At 39.2% G+C, this 27,966-nt stretch overlaps 1 protein-coding gene across 1 annotated transcript in view; it reads left to right on the top strand.

The window, feature by feature from the left end:
- The window catches only part of LOC118593909 (ABI family member 3 binding protein), a 207,927-nt gene that overhangs the window by 152,713 nt on the left and 27,248 nt on the right, over positions 1–27,966 (top strand). Inside the window, exons 36-48 of the mRNA XM_036203506.1 lie at positions 1,425–1,499; positions 2,332–2,388; positions 3,055–3,126; positions 3,625–3,672; positions 4,385–4,450; positions 7,584–7,658; positions 10,900–10,974; positions 14,156–14,215; positions 14,787–14,834; positions 15,619–15,699; positions 17,299–17,376; positions 21,919–21,984; positions 22,943–23,005. Of these exons, the coding sequence (XP_036059399.1) occupies positions 1,425–1,499; positions 2,332–2,388; positions 3,055–3,126; positions 3,625–3,672; positions 4,385–4,450; positions 7,584–7,658; positions 10,900–10,974; positions 14,156–14,215; positions 14,787–14,834; positions 15,619–15,699; positions 17,299–17,376; positions 21,919–21,984; positions 22,943–23,005 (864 nt within the window). The remainder of the gene's footprint in view (positions 1–1,424; positions 1,500–2,331; positions 2,389–3,054; positions 3,127–3,624; positions 3,673–4,384; positions 4,451–7,583; positions 7,659–10,899; positions 10,975–14,155; positions 14,216–14,786; positions 14,835–15,618; positions 15,700–17,298; positions 17,377–21,918; positions 21,985–22,942; positions 23,006–27,966) is intronic.

Genomic DNA, 27,966 nt, shown 5'->3' on the forward strand with positions numbered 1-27,966 from the left:
CTAGCCTTGGTTACATAAGCAGATACTTTTTCTTCAACTTCCAAGAGCTACAACACACTGCTTCTGTATATACTTTTATACACATTGCCTAAGAAAATTTCCAAAACAGTCTTCCATATTAACTATAACCAGAAAACCAGGTACCTAGGAATCTCTTATGTGGACAGAACTAAGAAATGCGCAGCCAAGGTCAAAGTTGTTGACTGTTTTCCACATTTTTGGCTACTGTGACCAACTTTTCAGAAAGCAACTGTTTGCTTCCCATTAATTCTAAAATTTAAAAACATGTTTGTCATTTGAAACTTGGGTTTTGAAAGAAAATTTAAGGCATTTTGTGGGTGTTAAATGTTCTCATGTTCATCTTGTTCTGGGCTTTGAACTTGATATTCATAGTCTTGGGTCTCCAGAAACAACATTGGATAATGATTTTTGTGACATTCAGTGACTTTTTTTTTTTCTTGCTATCATGCCCACATAGTTCATGCTTTGTAAGATTGTGATTAGGACACCATTTCATACTTTATAGTCAGTCATCATGGAAACTCAAGTGTCACTGGCCTGTCATTTACCAACCATCCTTGGAACCACTAGAAGATAGTAGTATGCTATGGCATTCTCTTTAAAAATCCAGAGGTCATTATTACTGCTCCTCTCTTTGGTAGTTAGATCCATCCATAAAGCTACCACAGTTAAAAGACATAACCTTTCACAGGGTTAGGGATTTAGCTCAGTGGTAGAGTGCTTGCCTAGCAAGTGCAAGGCCCTGGGTTCGATCCTCAGCTCCAAAAAAAAAAAAAAAAAAAAAGACATAACCTCCCTCTGAGCAACTTACTTTCCATAAAACCAGTGTTCTATGCTTATTACTCTCATTTTAAGCCATGAGGTATCCCTACTGTCAATATGTGCACGGGAAGCTCCAGGCTCCTATATCACTGATGAGCTCCTCCATGGTTTACTGATGGCTCATGCTCATTACTAAGTAGAGACTTTGGTGTGTATCCATGAGTATTAATATTCATTACTTTAATTAAGAGATGAACGTGGTAGCTTAGGTTTCTGAGGGATCCCCTAGTGATGAATGAATAACAAAAGAATAATTTCTTTCCAAAGAGGATGCTGCAAATAAGGAGTCAGTGATTTTAGTTTGAGAAGGGATAGATAGTAAAACTTTCAGACTTTGTAGGCCATTCAGTCTTCATCACAACTGTTTACTTCTGCTGTTATAGGTAAGAGGCAACAAGGTTAGTATGTGGTTAGGCCCTGGATCACTCTAACTTATGCTGTGTCCATGTTCCAATAAGACTTTGAGTTTCTTGCCATTTTCACATTTTACATGGCACAAAATATTGGTAATTTTTTTCCATCGCTTAATTTAAAAAAAAAAAAAAAAGATTCACAGGCTAACTTAAATTCTCTTTTTCCAGCCCCCACTGAACTGCAAACTCTTGTTTTGAAACCAGTGACTTCACCAAGCCTAGAAATGACACAAAGTCAATCTGGTAAAGTGCTTGATTTATCTATTGGGCTGCAGGAAGAGTTTTGGAAACCTAGTACAATACCCTCTGTGTTGTATGTTCAAATATAAAACCTCCTTTTTCCATGGTTACACACGGATGTTAAATTAGTAAGACTTTGTCTTCTATTATTCCATTGTACACAAAATTTCTACCTTTGTTTCACGAGGTTTGCTCTATGTCTTTTGGAGAACAATCACGTAAATTCTTAAGCAGTCAGTAAAACCTCTCAGGACTGGTTATATGTCTTCTTAATTTTATCCACAGTTATAAAGTGTGGTCCTATTAAGCAGAAAGCTAAATGTGTGCTCAGCCACTAAAAGAATGCTGGTTCATTTGTAACCACTGAAGAACCAAAACGTCATTTTAGTAAAGATTCTTTTTGAGTTCCTTAAATATAGAGAATCTTAAAACATACCATCTTTCAAATTACAAACAAACTTTGCATGTCAGTATTAGGAATAATGCTGCTGTACTCTAAAGCTTAGTTTTGAAAAATTGGATTCCATTTTTTTTTAAAGCATAGGATTATAATTTCTTTATTCTATCTTTTAGTTAAGTGAGATGACAGTTTGGTACTCCTATTGAAGATTTAAGGTGTGTTTATTGACAATAGCCAAAATGGTTATGTTGTAGACTCAGCTCAGTTGTTAGGGTTTTCTTTAATGCTTATGCTAATGTAATGGCTTCATCAGAACCAGACATCTTGTTAACTTATCAGGTATCCAGCACTCTCCTCAATAGTTAATTTGTCTAATTTGCCTAATATTTACAACAGCACACCCTTGACCAGCTGTGCCATTGTTTCATTTACTAGTTTCTGATGACCTGGAATTGCTTGCGTTTAGTACTGAGTCACCACAGAAGACAATAGGTAAAAATGTTCCCAATGGGAAAGTCAAGAACATGTGCTGTTCCATCTCATTGCAAAATGCATCATTGGATGTTGTCATGCTTTGTGACATCTCAAAGCCACCTGCTCCTCATGTCTTTTCTGTGCCTATCCAACGGGTCTTCAGAGCTATCATGAATAAAGTAACTCATGCTAGCTGGTATCTGCTATACTGCACTTCAAATTTCATAGTTTCCATTCAGTTAATGAAATTTATAATTTTAAAATTCTGATTATTCTTTGTATATGTACACATGAATCTGTACATATGTTTACATGTATTTTATCATTTTCATATCATTTTAATGCTTCATTTTCATGTTTCCAAAAGACTCATCCTATAGCTTTTTCCCTTACTAAAATAGTTATGCAAAAATACATAAGGAAGTAAAATTACCTACACTAACTACTCTGAGTAATAATTGCTGTAATGGACTCTGATAGTGTGTGTGTGTGTGTGTGTGCACATCTGTCTGTCTATCTTTGTTTCTCACACAGCAAGCATCAGTTCATTTTCACTCTACTAAATTGCAGCAGTTTTCATAACCACATAACTAACCTGTATTTTCAATCACATTCAGGGTCCCGTGACAGCCTGCTTTTCACTGCCCACCACTAACCAGTCATTTCGTCGTGTTTCTTCCCCAGCACCAGCTGAAACAGATTATGTAGATACCACTATCAAAGAACCTCTCAGGCCAGAGGAGCCAAGGACAGAAGGTGGTAAAGGTTTTCATGCTATGATTCACTTATTCTGCTATCTAAACTCTGATACTTGATTGAACAGAATTTTGAATAGCTACACTTCCAATCCACCTACCTGCACTTTTGCTCCTTACTAGGGATCACTCTAGGGATTCACATGTACTCTGCATCCGCTTTAGCAATGAACTACACACACCAGCTGCTCTTTGATTCTGAGAATTAACATGATAGTTGATGCTCTCTGAAAAAAATATGTCCTAGTTATTTGTTAGTATCTGAAGATCAAGGCATAATCACATTTGAAAGTCAGTTGTTGATAAAATATGTGAATATTAGAGGTTAAATACTATGAAATATGACTTTACTCCTTTTGCCCTATCTAAAAAACATTGTCCTGTCTGTCTGTAAAATTATGACATAAATTCTTGAAATGAGGTTGCAAATACTCAAGAAACACTTGTGGAGCTGAACATCTTACCATTTTTAAACTCATTCTCCTTTGTTTTGATACAGTTGTGGAGTCTCTTACACATGTGTCTGAGCTTCCTGAGACCATGCTAGGTAATGACATCCTCAGCAGCACATATCTGTGTTCTCTGTCATCATGTGTCATCACCCAAGAGTCTCAACATCACCCTCATTGTGAATTCATGTGGCACTTGCTTTCTCTGTCATTGAATTTTCTTTCTAGCTGCTTCTATTCATAGTCATCGTCCAAAATCTCTCTTCATTTAGCATCATGATCTTGGTCTCATACTATTCTCATGCCAGCCAGACTGTTGAATATAAAATGTAGCATTTCCCCTAATATTGTACTCACTGCCAGCTTGGTACTATTTGACTGAGGATCATAATCTACTCATATTTTCTGACCTAGAGATGTACTTCCCATTAACAGTCTTTCCATCATGTTGACTTAACATGTTTGGTTCTCTGTCATCCAAGGGAAAGTCTATACTAATTAGCTGGATTTTGCTATAATTTTTAAGTTACCTTTTCCCTTCATAGTTCTTATTGAATATATAATCCAAGAATTGCTAAGGAGGTGAAGATTTGAAGTAATGATATTGCTTATCTCAAAAGTATTTTGCAATCTGACATCTATCCTTTTTAAATAGAATGAGTTGTGAAGACATATGGGAGTGCTGATTTCCTGAAATTTAGCCATTTTCTTATTTTTGACATCTGTTTGTCTCCATCCTGACTGTTGTCTGTAATCTGAGTGTGTCTAGCACTGTAGTAACTCCACTGTAATTTCCTTCAATTACCATAGAAACATCACCTCTGCCCTCCCAAACTATAGTCCTACCCAGACCAGATGAACCTCAGATGGAACCTGGTAAATACACTAGTTTGCATTTCATATATGAGGTGAGTGTTTGCAAAATGACGAAATGACCGGTCCGTCTGAAGCCCTGGCTATCATTTGCCTCAGCTTTTGATGGGTGAGCCTGCCTTTCTGACATAGCATCTCTCATCTGCCATCAGCAATCTCTCCCAAACAGCAGTTGTAAATCTTTAACATAATGTTGAAAATTACCTCTCACCAGGCAGTGGTGGCACATGCCTTTAATCCCAGCATGTGGGAGGCAGAGGCAGGTGGATCTCTGTGAGTTTGAGGCCAGCCTGGGCTACAGAGTGAGTTCCAGGAAAGGTGCCAAAGCTACACAGAGAAACCCTGTCTCAAAACAAACAAACAAACAAACAAAAAATTACCTCTCCACTGCTCAAGTTTTTAGTTCAGTATATAGGAATATTTAGGAGGAAGACCATGCATATTCTAGTGTGGCGGGGGGGTATGGATTGCTTTGTCATCTTGACTAGCTTTACAACTGTAAAGGTAGGTATCTGGAGACAGCTTACTCATGTTTAAAGTTATACAATACTGTCAGGAACAGATTTTGCTGTATAATCCACATAAATGGTATTGACAGATCCTCTTGTTATTCCATTCCTTCTTTCAGTAGTCTGGCATTTTGCTGTACCTCCCTCCCCCCGCCCGCCCCCTGTATTAGAGAAGCTGCTGTCAAACCATTAGTCATAAAGTTTTCCTTGAGGGTGGATTTTGATGTGAATGAAAGCAAATCACCTTCAGGGATAATAAAATTTCTGCAATACCTCCAGTGTCCCATGGAAGAGGAGTTCACCATAAATAGGCCCAGGCTTCTGTTCTGGTTGTCATTGAATTATTTTTAAGCCAGGTGTGGAGTTCACATCTGTAACCCCAGCATTCTGTGAGGCTAAAACAGGAAGACTACCATGAGTTCAAGGTTAACCTCAGCTACATAGTAGGATACTGTTTCATATCCTCTTCCTAAAAAAAATATATGTTTCTATTCCCAAGGGAGGCAGGATATTAATTTTCATCACTATATTATAAAATACTTAATAAATAATGTTGCCTAATAAATGGTAGTTTAACATTTTACCGAAATTCTATGTTGACTACGTGAATGGGATCTATCTCATATCAATTACAACTACCACTGCCAAAAATTCTTTCTGTTACCTATTAACATATTATTGAGTGTCTAATTCTATATACTACCTGTGGTTTTTTTTTTTTAATTTTGTTTTTGTTTTATGAGAACAAACACTTGCCAGGTAGCCCAGGCTGGCCCAGATCTCAAGATTGTCTTGCCTCAAACTCCCTAGTACTGGACTCACAGGCATATATCCCATGTCTGCCTACCAGTCAAGGATGACATTTGGAATTGCTTCTCAACAAGCCTTTGTCTTCACATGGCCTTTTGTGCCCTGGGAAAGCAAATAGCACATTAGTTAGGACCTCAGCAAGAAAGGGGCCTGCACTATGACATCACCAATATGCTCTGTAACATGAAACTTAATAAAAACAAACCTGGAGCCAAGTATTGGGGTAAACGCTGAAAGATCAGAAAAACAGAACAAACCACAGCCACCTCACCTTGGCAACTTCTCAGCCGATCCTATTTCCTCAAACTAGAAGCTTCTGAGTCCTCATCCCACTGGATCTCAGCTGAACTGCTGCTCAAAAGCCAAAAAAAAAAAAAAAAAAAAGCCTCTAGTTCCTAGTCTTCATGCCTTATATACCTTTCTGCTTCCTGGGATTAAAGGCGTCTGTCTTTCCCAAGCAAGACATAAGATCTCAAGTGCTGGGATTATAGATGTGTGCCATCATGCCTGGCTCTATTTCCAGTGTGGCTTTGAACTCATAGAGATCCGGATGGATCTCTGCCTCCAGAATGCTAGGATTAAAGGTGTGTGTGCCAACATTTTCTGGCCTCTGTATCTAGTGGCTGTTCTGTTCTCTGACCCCAGATAAGTTTATTAGGGTGCACAATATATTGGGGAATACAATATCACCACAATGCTCAAATAAATATATTGAGGAACACAATATCACCACAATGCTCAAATAATTAATTTTAGGATTAGAACACTTCTTAACCATCATGTCAGTTTTGGTAGAGAATGTGTTTGTTGACCCTGATTAACAAATGATGCTGTAAACCACTAGGTTAGTAAGCAAAAATAACCTCTTGTGTATCTTGGTTTTTATCTCTTTATAGGCTCGAGAAGTGCACTGAAACCACCATGTACCTTGTATGTTCCCATTTATTATCAGGAAGAAGGCCACGCTACAGACCCACACACAAACTTCCAGTGTCCAACAACTTGTCTTTAGTGAATATTTCTTAAAGGCGCTAAAACTACATAATATTAACACCAGTTTGTTTCTTTCCATTAAACTCCAGTGCCAAATTATTCTTATTTTCAGCAATGTTTTTCTTAAGGTGTCTAAAACTGCATGACACTGTGGATACCATTTTGTGTGTTCTGATCTTTCTTTCTCCCCCACACATTTAGTTCCACTGAAGGTGGTGTTCCCAGAGGCTGCAGCCTCAGTCCTGATAACACATTTTCCCTGTTGGGGTATATTTTTAATTTTCTCACTGAAGAAAACAGTGAAGGAATGTTGCTCAGCAGCGAAGTCTCTTCGGTGTTTGGTTTTTCTTCCCCAGTATAACCACTAAAATTGTGTTTTGTTTAGTAAGATTAATTTTTCCATCAGACTTGCTACTTAAATTGTTCTCTTTGAGCTTTTATCATGATAGTTTCTTGGTGTAGAAAAGGTGTGTTTGTATTTAAAGAACATAGTTGAGTGTCCATGATGACATGTTGATTAGTAATGAGAAGACTTTGTTACTGTGTGCTTCATTTGTAACCGATTTCAAAAGTATTTGAACAGGTATGTCTAAAATACCAGCAGTTCTCTGCTGTAGGCTGAATATTTAAGGTATGTTTAATCTGTCTGTTTATCCTGTATCTATAATCTTCCTCTTCTTTGCAGCTCTCTGAAGATTTGGACAGCAATTATTGGCTTTATTTATCCTCAGTCACTCAGCAAATACCTTTGAGCTTCTAGAAAACACTGAAGTTCTTGAAAGGGTCAGGGCTGCCAAATCTGTGAATCTGTGTCTTTCTTTTAGCTCCCCGGCAGACACCCGGTACTCCTCCCAAGCTCAAAACAACACCACGCCCACGAATGCCACCACAGCCGCCAGGTAATGACCAAGTTCATGCTTTAACTTCTAAAACAGTGAGTTTCTCAGTTTCAGCAAACTGACTTTTTAGCCATTGTCAAAGAAGGCTTCCTTTCCTTGGTAACCTAAAGTATTTATTGTTATTTCTGGACTTCATCAGAAAGCACATCACCAGGAGACCTTAATCCACAAAGCTTTCCTAAGCTCTTATTGTTTCGGATGGGAATGGCCAAGAACAGGTTTTCTTAGAAGAGCTGCTTGCTCCCTTTTTCCTACAATTTTAGGCTATCCTCCTGACCTTCCTGAGGTCCCAGAATGGATTCCCACCACCTTGCCAGTGACCCAACTTAAGAGAGCACTAATCTGAGTCCTGCTTCCAAAAAATATCTGAGGTCCACCTAGTCACTAAACCAGGAAAGGTTTACTAATGGTCCACAAGTGGGAAAAGACAATATTTATCAGTATCAATATTAGCCTTGATTCAGGTGGTAATTCTTGAATCCTACCAGGAATAATTTAAATAATTTCAGGATCTCTGTTACTGTTTTACCTATGACCTCTAAAAGTTGATTCTGTTTATTATTCTTTTTTAGGAAAACTGGCTCAAAGACTATTCTATATTTTATATCTCACTCATAATTAAAAATCTGCCCTGCTTTGTACATTTTAAAATCTGTTCATATTAATTACCAAATTTTACTGTGACAATAATGTGTTGAGATATTAATAATTTAATAATATATTGAGATGTAAATATATGAAGGTACAAATGCAACATTCCTCCAAAAGAGTTACAAACTTTAGATCACAATGACTACTTAGACTATCCCACCAAGATATGAGGAGTCCTGGTAAAATGCTTAATGATTAATTAAGAAATAATAATTAGTGAATAAAACAGGGCTAAATATGTCAAAATTTTTAAATAACTCTTATTAAATAAATTGAGTCTGTTAAATTTGTTGGTATAAAACTTATAACCTGGGTTGGGATTTAGCTAAGTGGTAGAGCGCTCGCCTGGCAAGCGCAAAGTCCTGGGTTAGATCCTCAGCTTAGAAAAAAAACAAAAAACTTATAACCTAATTATAAAATTGAATAGTTGTTAAAATTACATGGCAAACAGCTCTCAGAATTTTGTTGAACATACAGCATAGGACAAGAGTAATGGATAAGGATAAATGGAAATTTTTAAAACAAGAAAATGATAAAGTAAGAAACACTAGGCATTCAAACTTCCAGACTATAAGTTCCTATTTACAAAGTTAAGTGAGGGGACATAAACTATGAGGAAAACCTATTAATGATTTTATCTTTTTGAGGAATATTTTGTACTTAATAAATTTCAGTACAGTAAATTAGGATCCTGCTGTGATTTCCTATTATTAAACAATAAAATTTAAGTTTGTTTAATTTTAAATTAGCTCTTTAGCCAACACAAGATATATAAGCTCAGAGTGATTAGAACTAATCCCATTGACTCCATGCTCACTTTGGGATGCTGGAGGGGTTCCCAAACTATCTGGAAAGAGGCTCTTGGTTTTGTTCCAACTGAGGCAGCTTCTAGTCCATCAGCCTTTTCAGGGAGACCTTTTCCGTGGTATTTAACGTAAGGGGAAACTAACAATGAAACTCAAAATGTATTGTAATGATGTGTTTAAGTGATAGAAGTTCAATCTCTCCCTTTCAACATGAGAATATGATTCTTAAAAAACAGATCCAAATAACTCATTAGGTTTTTATAGACTCAAGATCCTTTACTCACCAAGTCATCTTGCCAGCCCCATAAGATGTATGAAAAATATTTCCGATCTTTTTGTTTCACAGCTGTTGCCTTCACCTGCATGAGGGAATACTGCATAATCAGTTGACCATATGTTAACTAACACTATTGTGTATCTCAATGCACAGCACGATGTGGTTTACCCACCACTTTTTTTCAGTGTTAAATTTCGTAATAGGTAGATTATCATTCTAACTATTCCATAATATATCCACAAATTAAATTACACATTTCATATTTGTATTTGGTTCTTCAAGATAAAACAGAACTTAAAATTTAGAACAAATCATCACTATTTTATAAGCCAATAAAGCAAATAAAGTTCTGTGTTTATAGGTAATAATGACCCTAAATTAATTTACACTTAGAGATCTTACAACCATCAAAATTATGGATATTATTAGTTTTGTAGAAGTAAGGTAAAGGGAAAAACAAGCTACAGTTAGCTTTTTCGGTGCCAAATTGATAAAGGTCCCAGGGAAGTTGAAGAAACTTGGGGGGCATGGCTGTCACACCGTTTTGACATTTCACATTTGGTTCTCATGCTCAGCCTGAAGGACAGGTGTTTTATTTCCAACTAACGATAAGGAGCAAAGCAAAGTGTGACCCAAAGAACCAGGGTTTCGAAAGCCTGTGGTCTGGGCATAGTGATCATGTCTGGCCTTTGGAGTCTGTTGCAATTCTCAGCTCTAGAACTTAATGTGACCCAGTCAAGCAAGTGTATCTAGAAAGAAAAAGAAGTCCTATATCAACTTAATTCCTGTTTCCTGTGATGTGAAGATTAAAAAAAAAAAAAAAAAAGACAAAAACCTTTTTTTTTTTTAAATTATTTATTTATTATGGATACAGTGAGTGTTCAGCCTGCAGGCCAGAAAAGAGCACCAGATCTCTCATTGTAGATTGTAGATGGTTGTGAGCCACCATGTGGTTGTTGGGAATTGAACTCAGGACCTCTGGAAGAACAGTGAGTGCTTTTAACCTCTGAGCATCTCTCCAGCCCCCCCCCCTTTTTAAAATAATTTATTTTTTAAATTTTATTCACATTGGTGTTTTGCCTGCAGGTATGTCTGTATGAGGGTATCAGATCCCCTGGAACAGGAGTTACAGACAGCTGTGAGTTGCCATGTGGGTGCTGGGAATTGAACCCAGGTCCTCTGGAAGAGCAGCTGGTGCTCTTAACCACTGAGCCATCTCTCCAGCACCAAAAACCTTTTTATCCTAATGATTTGCCAAATGTTGTGACTTCTCAGATTTCATTTTCCAAAATCAAGGAATGTTCATTGGATTTCTACCTGATCTATTTCTAAAGCTTATATTCACTTTTCTGTCTGACTTTGTATTGCTACTTCCTTGTGGGTTTTTCTTTTTTTTTTTTTTTTTTTTTCATTATAGTTGAAGCTTATTCCTCATCAGGACTGATGTGTTAGTATAACTAAGAAACAAGGAACCCTAATGACTCATGATCTGAGTTCTCTCTTTCAGTTCCTAAGGGGTCCCAGCATACTACTTCAAAACCAAAAATGCCACCAAGTCCTGAAGGGGCAGGCACAACATCTGGTAAATATCTTATTTTGTGTTTAAGCTAAAGCACCCTGCTGTCCACACAGAGGCACTGCAACAGCTGGAGCACAGGAGACTAATTCAATTGTATAATTCTATCGTGCAGTCTGGTGGTTTTTATTTTTCTAGGTGTCTCAAGCATTCTAGTTGCACATGCAGTAAAACTATTATTACAGTGAAAAGGTGGAGAATTATGCCAAGAACAGAATGTTTTTCCTAGAACCAAAGTTTGTTGTTTGTTTTACTGTTGGTGGGTTTTATCAGGGTTGTGGGAACATTTGAATAATTTTATAAGGGGGGGAAGGAACTCATGGAAAGAGAAATATGAACTAATGGTGAAAATATAGGATAGAATGGTTGAGGATATCTCAGTAGTAGAGTATTTGGCTGACATGCCCATGACCCTAGGTTCAGTCCCCAGTACTGAAAAGAAAGTTCCATACTTTAGACTGGATATGATACAATCCAAGTGCTTGGGAGGGAGCTGGAGCCAAAGCATCAGGAATTCAAAGTCAGCCTCAACTGCTTGGCAAGTTGAGACCAGCCAGGACTACATGGAACCCTGTGTCAAAATGCACCAAAACAACCTCGGATAGGCGTCAATAACAGATGCTAGCATGCCTTAAAAGAGATGGATGTGGGTAGCCCAGTAGCAGAAGGAAGCCTAGGTAGTGTCCTCCAAAGGGGTGGGAGTCCTGGCCCCTCTCATGCTAGATGTAAAGCCATGAGGCTCAAACACCGAAATAGGGAGTCTCGAGGTGAAAAGCCCACAGTGTGCATGTTTTGCATTTCTAAGAGGGGTGATCTGGTTGCAGCCTGTGGACAGGGTAAACACTCTTATAACCATACTCTACCAACTTTCTCAGACAGTAGTGTTTTGGTTTTCTCACTGAATTCTAGTGAAGTATTCCTGTGCATGCATTTAAAATTTGTCCCTACTTGATATTACCTCCTCTGAAGTGCCTTTTAGTAGTTAAGTTTTCTTTAGGGAGATCCAATTTATCTAAAAAGATGGTTATCATAATTAACTAGACAGTTGATATTAAAAATAAAATTGGTTAATGTAACTATATATCTATTTATCTATCTATCTATAGGTAGATAGATAGATAGATATAGATATAGATATACTAATAGAAACACAAGGAAATCAAAGCTGCCATCTCAAACAACTTACGGTCATCATTTATGTTGATGAGATGCCCTCAGCATGCAGGACAGGTTTTAGGGATTCTAATCTGATTTGATTTAATGTAGTGTGATGAAAGGTACAAAGAGGGAGATTCTGACTCGGTCAGAGTTGCAGTCGATCAGGTAGGAACATGATTGATAGGCCTTTCCTGGGAGTCATTCAGCTGTTTTCCATTCCACTGATTTCACCTGCATTAGCAAGTTTGCTCTGCAATGTACTAAATCACTGCTTTACGTGGAAAAGGAAAGTGCCATGCTTAGCAGCTGGAATCCACATCAGCCTCTTTGAAAGGCTTTAGTGAGCTGAGGCAGCAGCTAATGTGTTTACAGTATGGTGGGTTGGTTAGGAGCACATCTTTCCTTACTTCCTTAATCCTGGCTCTCCTGTGTCTGGCCTAGTACTGTAATTAATAGGTGTTCATGGCAGTCTTAGCATCTTCATGGCCTTTGCAGAGCTAAATCAAAGTGCCTCCTCCTTCAGCCTCCAAGTAAATGTTGAGTTTGATTTAAAGTTGGAAATGTATTCCCCAAAAACACCAAGTGGAGAAGGGGAAAAGTTTGATATTGTGCTGGATTTTCTTCAACTTATATTCTTTCCTATAGTATATAAATAAATAAAAGCATTAGACTTCTAAGGTGCCCTGGATTTTTTTTCCTTGAAACTTATGAAAGTTCTGATCAGGCTGGCCTGGAACTCATAGAGGACCTCTTGCCTCTGCCTCCCAGGTGCTGAGATTAAAGGTGTGTGCCACCATCCCTAGTTTAAGTAAAGTCTTTTTTAATTTTTCAGTGTACCAAATTCCACAACTGTAATAGAGTCAGTGCTAGCCTAGAGGAAGAACAGATGTGGCCTGTTAGCTGAACTATCTCTTTCTCCCCAGTCAAAACAGAGGATGCCCATTCTAGACAACCGATTTTAAGTTGCGCTTAGCTGTCTCAAGGTGTGAAGGTTTCTTCATCATCATCCTGCCTGAATCCTAATTTTTAAAGCTTCCAATAAGATACAAGGCAAATCACATTGCCTTCCACAGAGACATTGGTGTTTCATAAATCCTTGGTGTAGGAAGAACACTTTGCTTTAAGAGAGTGGGCCTAGGCAGGGCCTCCTCATAGGGAACTGAGTTCAAGAAGTACCCTGCCCTTGGGTAAAGTTTTGGGTTAGAGATCTGAGATGAGCAACAGGACATCATTCTGGTATTTCCCTCAGTAAGACAGTCAGTGGCCAATATGCTCCATTTTGTGAACAGAACACAAACATTCACACTCTGCTGTGTGTCACAGACTGATGTGAGCTGGTCTATTATTTAGCTGAACTGATCGATAGTCTCATATGTCAGGTATGCATAATACCCAGTACACAAGGAGCCATGCCACTGGGGAAGGCAGAAGTTGGCAGTAGTGTGTGTGTGTGTCTAGCCACTGACCATCGTCTTGAATGTTACATGCAGCTCGTCTCAGCCATTAGTTACACTTGCTCTTACTTTCCACAACAATATTTCAGTGTCACTTGCAATGAAATGTTGTCCCTTTCGTAGGTACTTGAGATTTTTGTCTTTTGTTGTAGTGAGTCTGTGAACCCTTTATTCACTTACCTAATATAATGTATTTTTCCATTAATATCTGAATTTTAGTGAGCGTCAAATGGCAGCTACCACTTCTGCTCAAAAACTTTCTTTTTGAAAGTTAAAAACAACCTAAGGGGAACCTACCTCCCTGTGTCTAGATTATCCATTTTTCTTCTGCTTTTCTTTCTTTTCTTTTTATTTTTTTTGAAGGATGTTTCAACACAAACTATGACCAACATTATATCTGTCCACCGTGACCAGCCCTTCCTCTAGAAAGTCATAGTTTCCATTTTGAAAAAATGGTCATTCCTTCTAAAGCTTGCCTCTTTAGCCTTTGTATCCTTCATGTTTTGCAGATTTTTACATAAAAAGATTATGTTCACTCCAATACTATGCAGTGTTTTATAATTTTTTTCTTTCAGTTCCAAAAGATGAACAACTTTCCCATAAAGCAGACCCTGAGGTCTCTCACACTGAAACTGGTAAAAACATTTATTTTCCTACTTATAAACTATATTTATATTTCCAAAATCCTGATGTTTTATACACACACACACACACACACACACACACACACACACACACACATATAGGCCATGATAAAGAAAAGTATGGTTATGAGATATATGTTTTATTGAATGAAGTTCTATCATATAATTCTGTTAAAAAGTTTTTCCTGGTTAAATAGAGGAAAACTTACAAAATAGTTTTATTTGCTTTGGAAATGTTTTCACTGAAGAAGAGGTCATGCTGAAATTACACAACTTAATTATTAGCTGAGATAATTTTTATAGTCTTTTATGGGTTTATGGGTTTTAAGCAAAAAACAAATAGTTGCCTGCTCATTCATGTCTTCCTCCAAATGATGGTTGGTGAATGAAATAAAGATTTAGTTAACTAAGTTCCTTGAATAGACTCCAGTAGAGCTTTCTCATATTTATTATGGTTCTTAGGGGATATCCAAGTTTTAAAATAACTGTATCTAGAAAAGAAGTAATTGGACTTTGCTGTAGTAATTTTCCTGAACATATCTTTGGTTTGCTCTTGGCACAGTCCTGCTGCCTGTCACCTTTGGAGCTGAGCCACTGAAGACAACAATAGGTAATGCTTTTCTCTTATGAACCAACCAGCTTGCTTGCTTTGATACCATCAAGATCGCAGGCCTTTCTTGAATGATCTCTCACCCCTTCTGAGTTCATTTCACAGCAACATTTTCACTGTGACCACTGTTTCCAATAAAGAAAAGCATGGTTTCCGTGTTGAAAGGTTTTGCTCTGGAGACAGCCCAGAAAGGCTCATTGCGGAGCTTGCCTTATCTACCTCATTTATCTCCATGATTCCACTTTCCCTGTTCCCTGTCTAGTTGATGTTCCTGTTAGTTTAATGGTTCTCCACTGTGATGCTACAACACAGTACCATAAGTCAGAGCTTGAAAGATGATGTAAGAAGCTAATAATTTGGTCAAAATATGAAAGCTACCGTTGATTTGCTTGTCCAACTAAACCAGAGCAGATTCAAAACATTCATCCCAACAGTTCTGTGACCCCCCCCCACCTCTGCTTTGGGGTGGAGGGTAGAGAGACAGAGCTACAACCTGAAGATCAGGAAGGTGTCATAACCACACTCCATCTTGGCCAGATCTCCTTTGCAGTGGGCCAAACACAGAATATCATTTATTATGCCTCTTGGTAGAAAACAAGTAACCTTTATGCTAACATTCCATTGTCTTTCTCCTGAGAGTCCTATTCACATTAACTTTCTTCTTCACCACTCATGAGATGTTTTCCTTTTTATGTTTCAAATGGAGGTGTCTCTTGCCATACCATTCTGGTTTATTGCTGGCTTTGACTTAAAAGTTTACCAATTTAGTACTTTTCTTTTGCAGCACCTTTAGAGACACGGAACATTCCTTTCATACCTGTGATTTCACCACGACCTAGTCAAGAAGAACTACAAACCACCCTGGGTAACTTGTGTTATTTTACTCCACCAGGGACTTATCCTTGAAGGATTGCCCTTAAAGTAACATGCTCACTTTATTCAACTTCTACATTGCATGGTTTTCCATATAAATAAGAATGGCTACACGCATCTTGGCAGTCCAGTTTCAAGTATAGTCAGCTCTCCTGAATCAAAAAAATTGGAAACTTGGAAAAAGTGTAATGAAAGCAATCAGGTGTTTTTCTTGCCATTGTCCCTCAAATGGTAAAACACGGCACAGCAGCGATTTCCATCTGCTTATACTTCAAGTGACCTAGAGAGGATTTAAGATACAATAGGCTGCCTGCAGAGCATATAGGCTGCCCATAGAAAGACGATGGACGAGACAAGAAAGCGGTTGGTATGATATGGACCTCTCTTTGAGGATTTCAATGTAAATATAGCCCCAGTTGTGGAAACGCATTTGCTGAGTACTGACAGAAAATGATAGGAAAGTTCTCCAGCTCATGTTTGTCCTCTCCTTCCTGCACACCAAAGAGTCCTTTTATTCAGTAGTCTTGTTTTCTTCTTTATCACCTTTAAGTAAATCCATCGTGTGTGTGTGTGTGTGTGTGTGTGTGTGTGTGTGTGTGTGTGTGTGTGTTGGGGTAGCTGACTATATTTTTACATAAAGTCCATCAGAAAGAAAAAAATTTAAATGTAATGAGCAAATATACCCTGATGATTACCAAAATATATCTTCTAGCTTATGACTGCAAAGTTATGAAATGGTAAAGTTTAAAGTATTTTACACAAGTTACCACTGAATATACTAATCACCTAATTTCCACTTCCCTTATTTTTTAAAAAATGTTTCTTGGTTTATTGATGAAAGAGCCATAATCTGTGAGCTATCACAAATCTCTTTCCCAAAAATTGAATCAAGAGAATAAACTGGGACAGAGGAAAAAGAGGGCAATATTTCTGCCATCAGCTATTTCCTTGATCTTTAAAGTGGCAGAGTAAACAATATTCTTTGCCATTATGATATAATATGTTCAGGATAATATGAGGGCAACACTTATTTTGCCAAGACAAATATGTCTGAATGTCAGTAAACATAATTTTCATTTTGACACATAGAAAGTAAAACAATATTTCTTCTATGATTGAAATCAGCATCTTTTCATGTGATCTAATTTTTTTTTTTTTTTGCCTAATTTTTTTCTACATATAACCTGTGGAGTTTGTGGAGCAGGGAAGAGGTAAAAAGACAAATACATAGGCATTTAAGATATTTTCAAACTTTGGCTACACCCAAGGATAGCAACCTCATCGAACAGCTATCTTGGGCTTTTAGCTCCATGGTAGGACATGATGCCCTGGGTTCAATCCCTAGTGTAGTAGAACCCAAAATCAAAGCAAATTAACCCTGCCCCAAAGCTGCCTTGTCAGTCCAATGATAATCACTTAAGTAATAGGACAACCAAGATAGCAAGTCATTAACATATGTATTAGCTTTAAGTGACTACAAAAAGGGTAGAGAATAGCTTGAGTTGTTATTTTATTTTATTTTACTTTGCTCTTTGTTGTATTCATGGTGATGCTTCTTAAAAACGAGACATCCTACTATGTTTTTCCCTAGAAGAAACAGACCGGTCTACTCAGGAGCTCTTCACAACTAAGATTCCACGAACAACCAAATGGGCAAAGACAACTCAGGGTAATGCTCTTTCTCCACCCTTGGAGAGAAACTTTTCCTTATTTTCCTTGAATTTTGCTTTCAGATGGCATTTGCTCACCACAGTGAACTACTTGGCTGTCTTGACGTTAAAGAGGAAGGATCTCAGGCAAACTGAGTACCACTTGTACACATGACTTCTTCGGTCTGGGCTTTGAATGTCTTGTTGGCTGCAGGATGCAGATAACTAATCTTAAAAGCCCCTAGGTTTTTCCCCTTGCTGAACCTTCACAAGCCTGACTTTCATCTCTGGTAAATAAGGAAGACCACCATCTATCTCCACCTTCCCACTTGTCCCTTCCTCTCCCCTCTCCTGTCTTTTTCTCTTCTCTCATCTCCCAAACTGGAATAAAATCCATTGATCTTAGGAGCTGAGCAAAGCTATTAATGAGAAAAGTCATTTAAGGATTGAGAGGGGTTAGACATTTAGGAACGTGTCCCCTATAATGCCCTGTCTCTGGAAAAAGGAACTCACCTGCGCGCTTAATTTTCAGTCTCTTCTGCTACAGTTTCTCACCTACTTGGGCTATAAGCATTTGCTGGTTTTCTGACACTGTAGTGTAATTATTGGTGTTGCTGTTTGGATGAACCTTTTTGCTCATTTGTATTAAATGATAGAAAGCCAAATCAAATAAAACAAAACAGAAGCAGACTTTAAAGGAACTGGAAGACAGATAACTTTGTTCTGTCCATTATCAGTCCTAACTTGAGGGAGAACATTGATGGATGAAGTCTGAAATCAGCAAGAGCCTAGTGTGGTGACACATGCTCGTAATCCAAGCCTTTGGGACTAAGGACAGAGGATGGGGAGTTCAAGGCCAGCCTTGGAAAAATTTTAAAAGGCAAAATATGAAAGAAAGAAGGAAGGAAGGAAGGAAGGAAGGAAGGAAGGAAGGAAGGAAGGAAGGAGGAGGAAGGGAGGAAGGGAAGATGGGAGGGAGGGAGAGAAGGAAGGGAGGGAATGAAGGAGGGAAGGAAGGGTGTAAGGGTAATAAATAACAGCAAGAAAAATGATAGCATCAAAATAAATGTAATTTTAAGGCAGGTCTTTTGTCATCAGAGTGAGAGTCTGAGCAAACATGAGTAGGGTGAGTGTGGTACCACACTTAGAGCCTCTAACTCTAGACCTTGTTTATTTGGAACTTTGTTATTTTAAAATTTCCAATTCAATTATAAAAGTTGTCTTGATTAGCTTCTTATTTGTGTAGAGAGATGCAGAGAAATAAGAAGTGCCAGAGCAGCTTCCTCATGCCCCTCCGCCAGCTTCATTCATTCATACACTCTGCCAGCTTCATTCATTCATACACTCCACCAGCTTCATTCATTCATATACTCCGCCAGCTGTGTGCGGCCGCAACCTGCCTGGCTTTTGTATCTTCTTTTCTCTCCTTTTGCAAATCACTTTGTGTCTTGAATGACAGCATCACCCTAGTGCTCCAACAGCGCAGCTCTTCAACAAGATAGATAAATACTTACAATAAGGAGGACTGATAAAGATGCTCTTTTAGCTCTGCTTTTGCTTTTCCAAAAAAAAATTTTTTTTTCAACTTTTGGAGGCTTCTTGGGTTCCAGATTAAGGGTAAAAATGATGGATCTGATAGGTTTGAGATTTCTTTACCTTTTTATGGGACTGCCAACATTGGGTTAAAGTTTTTTAAATTCCTTCTAAAGCAGTTTACTAGATAGGAATTTTATGGTTATACTGAGTTTCATGAAGGATCTTATATCATGATCTGAATTGTCTTAGTACAATTGTATAATGTAGTATTTTTTTTTTCTTCTTGTGTCCAGAGAATTCTTAGTTTGAGGCTCTGCTCTGCTCTGCTATCCTAGGATTTACATTTTCCTGGTTTTGTCCCAAATCTTTTGTTTAGGGTCAGCAGGGATGCAGGTGCATGAGATATCAAATAATAGCTAGGAAGGAACCATCTTCAGAAGAGGAGGAGCACCCACAAACTGGTGCCTTCCAACAACCCTGATTAGAAGCAGAGGGGGACAGCTTAGATGAAGACAAGCTGGGTGTTACAGGGCCCTCCTCTTAAGCTGTCCTGAACTGTGAGGTACTTCAGGTCCATCTGGGACACTGGGTTTGTTTAATGCCAGTCCTCATACAGCACACACCAACTGAGGGGCTAGAGGCAGAGATGAAACAATTCCTCCTGATGTTACGCTCTGTGTATGTACCATTGATACATGAGACTGTGGGATCTCAGCCCCTCAGCAGTGGTGCCCCTAGGACCACGATAGAACCCCACTACTAGATTCTCCCACCTCTTTTCTCGGTGGCAGCCTTGTCCCTACACCTCCTGAGACAATTCGCATGCAAAGCACTGCCACTTGACTCATTTCTCTCTACCATCCACTTTTGCTTCTACAAGTATTTATTTTGTACGAACACGGGCATGATGAGAGGGCATGTGTGGCCGGGCCGTGGCACGCGTATGGCAGTCAGAGGGACGCCTTAATTAATGGAGTTGGTCGTCTCCTTCCACCACATGGATTCTGGAGATCAATCTGAGCTTGTCAGGCTTGGCAGCAAGCATTTTTGCCACTGAATTATCTCTAAGTGCCCAATTTTTTAGGACATAGTAGCAATGTACTTACCCAAAGGCACTTCAGGGTGTCAATACTGTTTGACTTTCAACTCCTGATTGCTTCTCCATCTGGACCTGAGCAGGACACAAGTGCTTCGATTATCTCTGTCTATTTATTTCGGATGTAATTTGTATATTCTTTCTTTTTAATATTTTAGAAGGTCTTTTTAAAATAGATATGAAGTATCTTTACTGTTTTGTATTACTGACCACCCAAAACAAAACAAAACATGTGGCAGTTGTGTTTACACGGTTACAACATCACAAAGCTCTTTGTCTTTCTCTTTGGGGTGTAAGGTTAGAGCAGGTTTCTCAAGGCCACATGCCGCTGGATGGGAGCTGTCTGTCTGAGTGCCTCATAGCCTAAAGGGAAATTTTATTCCAGTTCTTGAGGTTCTTCCTAGGAAAACTCAAACAAAAGCTGCTATGCCCCAGTGTTAAAGAAGACACTTCTGCTGGGTATTTCTGAGCCCTTCTCTCATCTCCTTCCCATGCAAAGTCGGAGAATCCCTGTGTTTTCTACAGTGAGGAAAATGAGAATCATGATCCCATCACTTCTCTTCAGCAAAAGCAACCAATGTTCGGAGGGATCTACAGGAGAAGCAGAAATGGGCTAAAATGGCTGGCACTTACACCTTTCTCCAAGAGAATCAAAGGGAACCACTTGCAAATCATCATGAGACTTTTTTGGCTCTGTGGACATTGATGCTTTATAACAGCAGCTCTTCTGTTCACTATGGCTAGTACCCTTGGGATGGCCCCAGCCAGGCCCCTGGAGGATGTCAGTCTGCCTCTGTTGTTGGCCTGCTGTATGGCAAAATCCTGCTCATCAAAGCCTTCACATTGGAAGCGTCTAAGTGAGAGCCACACTGTAAGCTATTTCACAGGTGTTATTTTTTTTAAATCTGCCAAGCAAGACATTGCTGATTTATGGTTAATAAATATCCACTCAAGATGTGAGCAAAACTATTAAATGATGGAACATTTGTATAGTTTACAAGAAAAGAAAATCTGGCTGTAGGTAAAGCATTACCAAGAGACTTGGTGGCAGGAATCCATGTGCACTATGCAATGAACAAAGAGCAGTAGTTGGTAGGCTCCAGGAGGAGCACATACTTCAATACCTTAGGAAGCAAAAAGAGTTCTGTATTGTTTCCTAAATTTGTCCGCAATGCTCGTTCACGTATCGGCTCAGCAAAGCTTCATTACTACGCCTCCGTGGGCAGGCCCCCTATGACAAGAGGTGGCATGCTGGTTTTAGCGTTCCTTGCTTACTTTCCTTTGACACGTTGGGCATCCGGCACTATTTTCTTTCACTCCTCTGTCTATCAATCATAGACAGTGAAGATTTATTAATTTCAGAGTTCATAAGCAAAGACAATTTGATAGAGACCACATGTTACTATTATTTTTCTTAGTGATCTAATTTTTCCTTTTTCTTTAGTTAACCCTTAAGGTTGCTTTCTTTGGAAAAATAATGTTCTAACATACAGTAGTTTCTTATTGAGAAGGATGGGTGACTGGGTAGATGGCTGGCTGGATAGATGGATAGCTGCTGGCTGGTTAGATGGAAGGATGGATAGATGGCTGACTAAGTAGGTAGATGGCTGGGTAGATGAATGGCTAGGTTATATATTTATCATGTTAAGTAACCATCTGATAAAATTTATACTTTTGGCAATCATGAACTAATTGTTTCTTAATATTACAAATGACCTACCTCATCCTATGTGTACCTTTGCTTTTCAGCCACCAGTGTTTTCACTTGATTTTTGTCCCTTTTGCATGAAGTAGGTAATGAATAAATGGCGATTTCAGAATGTTCTTTCTACCTCTATGTGAAATGTACTGGTTATTGGTCCATAGCAAAGGTCAAGTGGCTGGTCTTTGGACACTAGTTATTGAGTATAAAGTATGTGTTCTATTTCAGCACCACACAGATTGTACACGACTCCCGTGAGGCCCAGAATACCTGACAGACCACATGCCAGACCTGGTAAGAGAGCTTTGCTTTCTCCAATAACCTGCACAGGCTAGGGAAGCTACAGAGAAGAGAGCCAACATTTTGGCCATAATCTCTAACCCCTAAAGGCAACTAGAAAAAATCTATACAAGAGAAGGTATTTTCATGTGTCTTTGTGTTACAAACATCAGTGAGTTTTTAATATGTGACTGATTAAACATTTCTGTAAAATAAATAGTAATGTTTGACAGTGGCCGGGTGCTTACCATGTGTCCTATGAGGTATCTTTGAGGAAACTGAGGTGCTGAGGTAATGAAAAGACAGGCAATCTGACTCCAGAGCTTAGGCATGTAAGCACAGTCAGAGTTTGGTTTTCTAGAGAACAGGAAAGAGGTTTACATCACAGTATCGTGGCTCAGTGCTCAAAGGTGGATGTGTACAAGGACTATTGTCATTAAACAGTATCTAGAGACTTCTACAAAGAGACCATCAATTTATGACTTATGCATGGTGGTCTTGACATTAAATACATTTCAGGTTTCAATTCTTCACTCAACATAATGTAATCCTGATATTCCTTCAGTTCTGTTTCGGAATGTATCGAATGGTATACACAGGAAGCAGGGTAAAATAACTTCCACTCAGAATTAGAAATTCCCTTACTGCTTACTTTTGTCAAGAACAAATATTGGAGTTCAGTGACCACCTCAGTACAGATGCAGATTTTCATTCTCACCCATTAAAGTGTATGACTCTCATAAGAGAATGTAGTTTCTATATTCTGGACCATATTTGTGTGTGTGTGTGTGTGTGTGTGTGTGTGTGTGTGTGAGAGAGAGAGAGAGAGAGAGAGAGAGAGAGAGAGAGAGGGAGTTGTCCTTACTTTATTGCCTAGTTAAATGATTTCAGTTCTCTGAGAAGTTTTGTTCTCCTTGACTGCAGACTTTTAATACAGAAATGTCTAAACTACTTAATCCCTACTTTGTTGTAGTTCTGAACAAAACAACCACGAGACCTGGTAAAACCAAACCCAGAGGAAATGGAGTGGGAACAGGTAATAATCACAGATGTTCTCTCTCTTGGTTGCATCAAAATTAAATGCTCTTTGTGGTGGTTTGAAAAAAAAAAATGGCCCCAAAGGGAGTGGCACCATGAGGAGGTGTGGCCTTGTTGGAGTAGGGGTGGTCTTGTTGGAGTAGGTGTGGCCTTGTTGGAATAGGTGTGGTCTTGTTGGAGGAAGTGTGTCACTGTGGAGGTGGGCTTTGAAGTCTCATATATGCTCAAGCCATGCCCAGTGAGACTGAGCACTTCCTGTTGCCTATGAGAATAAGCTGTAACTCTCAGCTCCTTCTCCAGAACCATTTCTGCCTGCATGCTTCCTTGCCTACCATGATGATAATGTCTAAACCTCTGAACTGTAAGCTAGCCACCACAATTAAATGTTTTCCTTTATAAGAGTAGCCATGGTCACAGTGTCTCTTTACAGAAATAGAAACCCTAACTAAGACACTGTCCATCTCATATAATTTTGTTGAATGCACACACCAATTTCTTTTGTATAAGTTTTGGAAAGTATTTGTAAAATTAAAATTTAAAGTTTTAACTCATTTCAAAGTCAACTTCAAATATCCATAAGATGTTGGAAAAGAATTTTCCAACTTTTCTAAACCTGGTCTACTAAATTAGCTACCATATATAGTCTTATTTCTCAAAAACAATTCCTATTAAATACTAGTTACAGAATGAAAAGAGGAGAAATCATTGTTTTCCCTTTTTTTAAAACCACTTTGAGTATCATGGTATCTGAAATTCTGGAAATTTCATTATTTTCAGACCAAATGAAAGAGGCCAGTCTGTGGATTTCTGAGACATTGCGGTACCTATTTGTGCTGAGTAATTTCATTCATTATTCCTGCCTGGAGTTTTAGTGCATAATTTCTCAGAGTGGCATAGACTGACCCTAATAAGAGCTATCTTTTCTCAGATCCTCTTGGAAGGAATTTAAGTACACAAATTCTGAGAAAATGACCCATCTGAGAAAATGACAGTTGAATGGTTAATCATTTAACTGTCACTGTTTGAAGGTTCCTTACTTGCCAGGCCAAGTGTTCTGAAGTACACAAGGAATTTAATACTCAAATGATTCCTTGGAGGTTGCATAAATAATATATGTTGCTATGGTCCTATTAGAGAGCTGCTGGCCTCCAGTATAATCAAACATGATTCTTTCTAGGACAATGGGAATCATCAAAAGAGGGAAAATAGTATTATTATACTTTAACTTAGCAACAGTCTGAATTTTTTTCAAAACCCACTTTTGAACCAATTATCTGTCATTCTCATCTTGCATGCATTATTCATTTTTCTAATATCTTGTCTAAAAACAGTTTAGGGCAGACAAGTGCTTCTGTAATGTAACTCCTGGACACCAGCAGAACAAATGGGTTGCCTTTCCCCCCATTCCTTGTTTCTCTCTGTGTCCAATCAAGATGTATGTGCTTGTTCTGTGTGGTCGGTCTATTGGAGCCTCTGTCATCTTTTCATTTATCTCTCAGGTGGTAAGGTCAGCGGACAGCACCCAGCCTTCATCACCTTCAGGGTCAGCCTTAGCGGGACGCTGCCTTGAATATTTCTTACTTTTTTTTAAACACCATTGGAGATGCTTGTTTTGCATTGTATAGGCTGATTTTCCTTTATTTTAAGGTTAGAAAGTAGCCTACAGAGGCTGAGATTTTCTTTTATTACATTTATTTATCTATATGTATGTGGGTTGGGGAGGGGAGTATGCAGAAGTGCATGCCCCTGTTCATATTTATAAATTAGAGAATCAGGAGAATCTGCAGACATCGGTCCTCTCTTTCTATAGTGTGGTTCCTAGATATGGAGCTGAGGCCATGAATGACTTAGGCATCATGCACCTTTGCCCACTGAGCCCTCTTGCTAGCCCAAGGCTCATCATTTGGATGGGTCATTTTCTCACTATTCTGCTTTTTTGTGGTTTCCACACATAGACATCACAGTTTAGTTAGGGTGTTCCACACATTAGAAATTTCCAAGTTGAGTGAGTTGTGAGAAATGGCACCGTTTATTTCCTGACTCTTTAGAGAAGAAACTTGTCAACCCTAGCCCAGGGAGTTGGACTTCTCTCTGAAGATGATGACGACTGGGCTGGTTAGTCATTCAACTGTCACTGTTTGAAGGTTCCTTACTGCCAGGCCAAGTGTTCTGAAGCTATCTTGGAGCATGCGATCTGGCAGCCTTTGTTACACAGCCTGAGTCTCAGACTCTTCTCTCTATCCTAATGGGGAAACCACACCTTACTGCCCCCACATGGAGAGTGCCTCACAAGGAGAAACCAGACTCCTCAGGGTGAGGTATGTGTTTTTCTAGGCTGTGGCTGAATCTTCCAGGCATTTGGCTCATTGCTCCTGAAATTTTAGCTAGGTGCTAAGATTTGGAGGCAAAAGCACAGAGACCAATCCTACATAAATATCACCTCTTTTAGTTACTGATTCATTGAGAATTGATTTCCACTGATACGGTCGGAAATCAGCGTGTTTGTTTGCAAAGGTTTTGTTGCTATGGTTAGAAATATCCAAAATCATTATTTCATCTTGGACAAGAAATCACTAAGTGTGATGAATTATGTAAATCCGTAGCCTTCTGGAAAACTCCCAGATGGCAGTGGTGGGCCATACTGAGGATCCAGTCTTGGTGCCTTCTGAGCCAACTGCCCTTTGAGAGCATTTGTGTCAATCCTGTCTGAGAGAAAAGACTTCTCTCAGTCAATTGCCTAATTGGTTGCTAGTTCTATATGATCCATTCTCTACAATGTCTCTCATAATGGCTCCCTTTTAAGTTTTCTCCTCGTTCTGATTCTGTGCTGCCTTTAACCTTAAATTGCCCCCTTCTGATTTAGGGCAGTGCAAGTTCACTGGTTTACCAAGCCTGAGGCTTCATTGTCTGTCCCCAACTCTCCCCACTGAGCCCCAAAGTACTGTTTGCCGGGTCCTTTCCAATGCTTCCAGAGAGAATTATAGTCTTACCTTTTTTCAAGGGCTGGCGTGATATTGATTTGCTGATTTATATCTAGAAATCATAATGGCATGCTGCCTCTGTCTCCATCTGTATAGAAAGCAACTGGGAAAATTTCTAGTCAGCTCTGATGTGTTCTTCCTCCCTTTCCTCTCCCTTCTTCTCACCTCCCCCCTTGCTGACCCATGTCCCTCTCTCCCCACTTTCCTTGATCTCCAATTCACTTCTGCCTTCAGGCACTTATACTCATCTGGGATTAGTGGATCTGCAGTTGCCCTACTACTGAAATATGCCACAATAGTGGCATGGTTACAGGATAGATGCTTGCCTGCCAAGGTCAATAACTCCCAGGTAGGAGGCACTTCAGCCATCTCAGGAGACGACATATTAGGACTGGAGTCACTTAGTGTCATTGTGAGGAGTACAAGCAGGAGCCAATAGGAGAACTTTGTGCTTGAGAAAGGCTTTGGGGTTGAGAGCATGTGATTCTGAGTCCCAGCATTTCCTAGGGGTGAGACCTTGAGCAGCTTGTTTAATCTGGCCTTGGATTTCCTCACTTGTGCGTCCTAGATGCTATATCCCACGCAGAAGCTTTGTAAAGCTCAAACCAAGTAATAAATATGAAGAATGCTTAGATAGTATTAGAAATAAATACTTTGTATTTGAAAGACAAAAATATTTGGAGAAGGGCTAATAAGATCTACCCAAAAGCTGGGCAGTGGTGGCACATGCCTTTAATCCCAGCATTCAGGAGGCAGAGGCAGAGGCAGAGGCAGGCAGATCTCTGTGAGTTTGAGGGTAGCTTGGTCTACAGAGCGAGTTCCAAGACAGGCTCCAAAGCTACACAGAGAAAACCTGTCTTGAAAAAAATTAAAAAAAAAAGAAAAAAAATCTACTAAAAGAACACCCAGCCTATTGGCATTCTAGGGTGTGTGTGTGTGTGTGTGTGTGTCTGTCTGTCTGTCTGTCTCCTTTGAGAAATTATGGTAAATCAAAGTCAGTTACCAAACCAAGTCATCTTAGTGGCACAGTGGAAGCATTTGTCTGTGCCTGAATGTCATTTATAGAATAGTCAGTCACATGATCCATTTCTCTGGCCCCAGGGTAGAACACCAGGACACAGGAACAGCTTTTTTAGAAGAAATTTTCAAAGTCTTCCACTTTCCTCCAAAAATCAACAGAGTCAGGTTCTTTACAGCAACAACTCCACTGTATGGTACCAGCTTCTGTATTAATTACTTTTAGTTCCTGTGCTAAAACACCATGACCAAAAGCAAATTGCGAAACTGTTTATTTGCACTTACAGTTCTGGAGGGCTGGATGTCCAGCGAGGTGGGGGAGCCATGGAGACAGGAGCAGGAAGCTGGGAGTTTACATCTCAACCACGCACAGGAAGTAGGGCAATACTGTACACTCTCACAACTCACCCTCCCCAAGTGATGTCCTTCTTCCATCAAAGCTCTACTACTTAAAGGTTCCATAACCTCCCCCAACAGCACCACCAACAGGGGCCAAGTGTTCAGACACATGAGCCAATGGGGAGACATTCCCATTCAAACTTTATAGATGTAACCGTCTTGTTAAATAAGAAACACAGAGCCAATTGCAGAGTTAAAAGCCAAGAGGTCAGAGCAATTGCTGAGAGCTGAAAACCTTACCCTTCACTGCTGCTCTGTCTTTCCTCTCCGCAAGAGAGCTACTTCCTGTGTCCTGTCTTTTATATAGACTTTCTGTTCTGCCTTCTCATTGGTCGTAAACCCAGCCACATGACTTCCTCGTCACTGCCTGTCTGTATAGACCTCCAGGTCTTCTATGGTTGGTATTGAGATTAAAGGCGTGTGTCGCCTAGCTCTGCCTCCCACATGCTGGGATTAAAGGCGTGTACTACCACCACCCAGCTTCTGCTATGGCTTGCTCTGACCCCAAGGCAACTTTATTAATATACAAATAAAATCACATTTCAGTACAAATAAAGTATCA

This window comes from Onychomys torridus, chromosome 12 (genome assembly GCF_903995425.1).
Source record: "Onychomys torridus chromosome 12, mOncTor1.1, whole genome shotgun sequence".
Classification (NCBI taxonomy): Eukaryota; Metazoa; Chordata; class Mammalia; order Rodentia; family Cricetidae; genus Onychomys; species Onychomys torridus.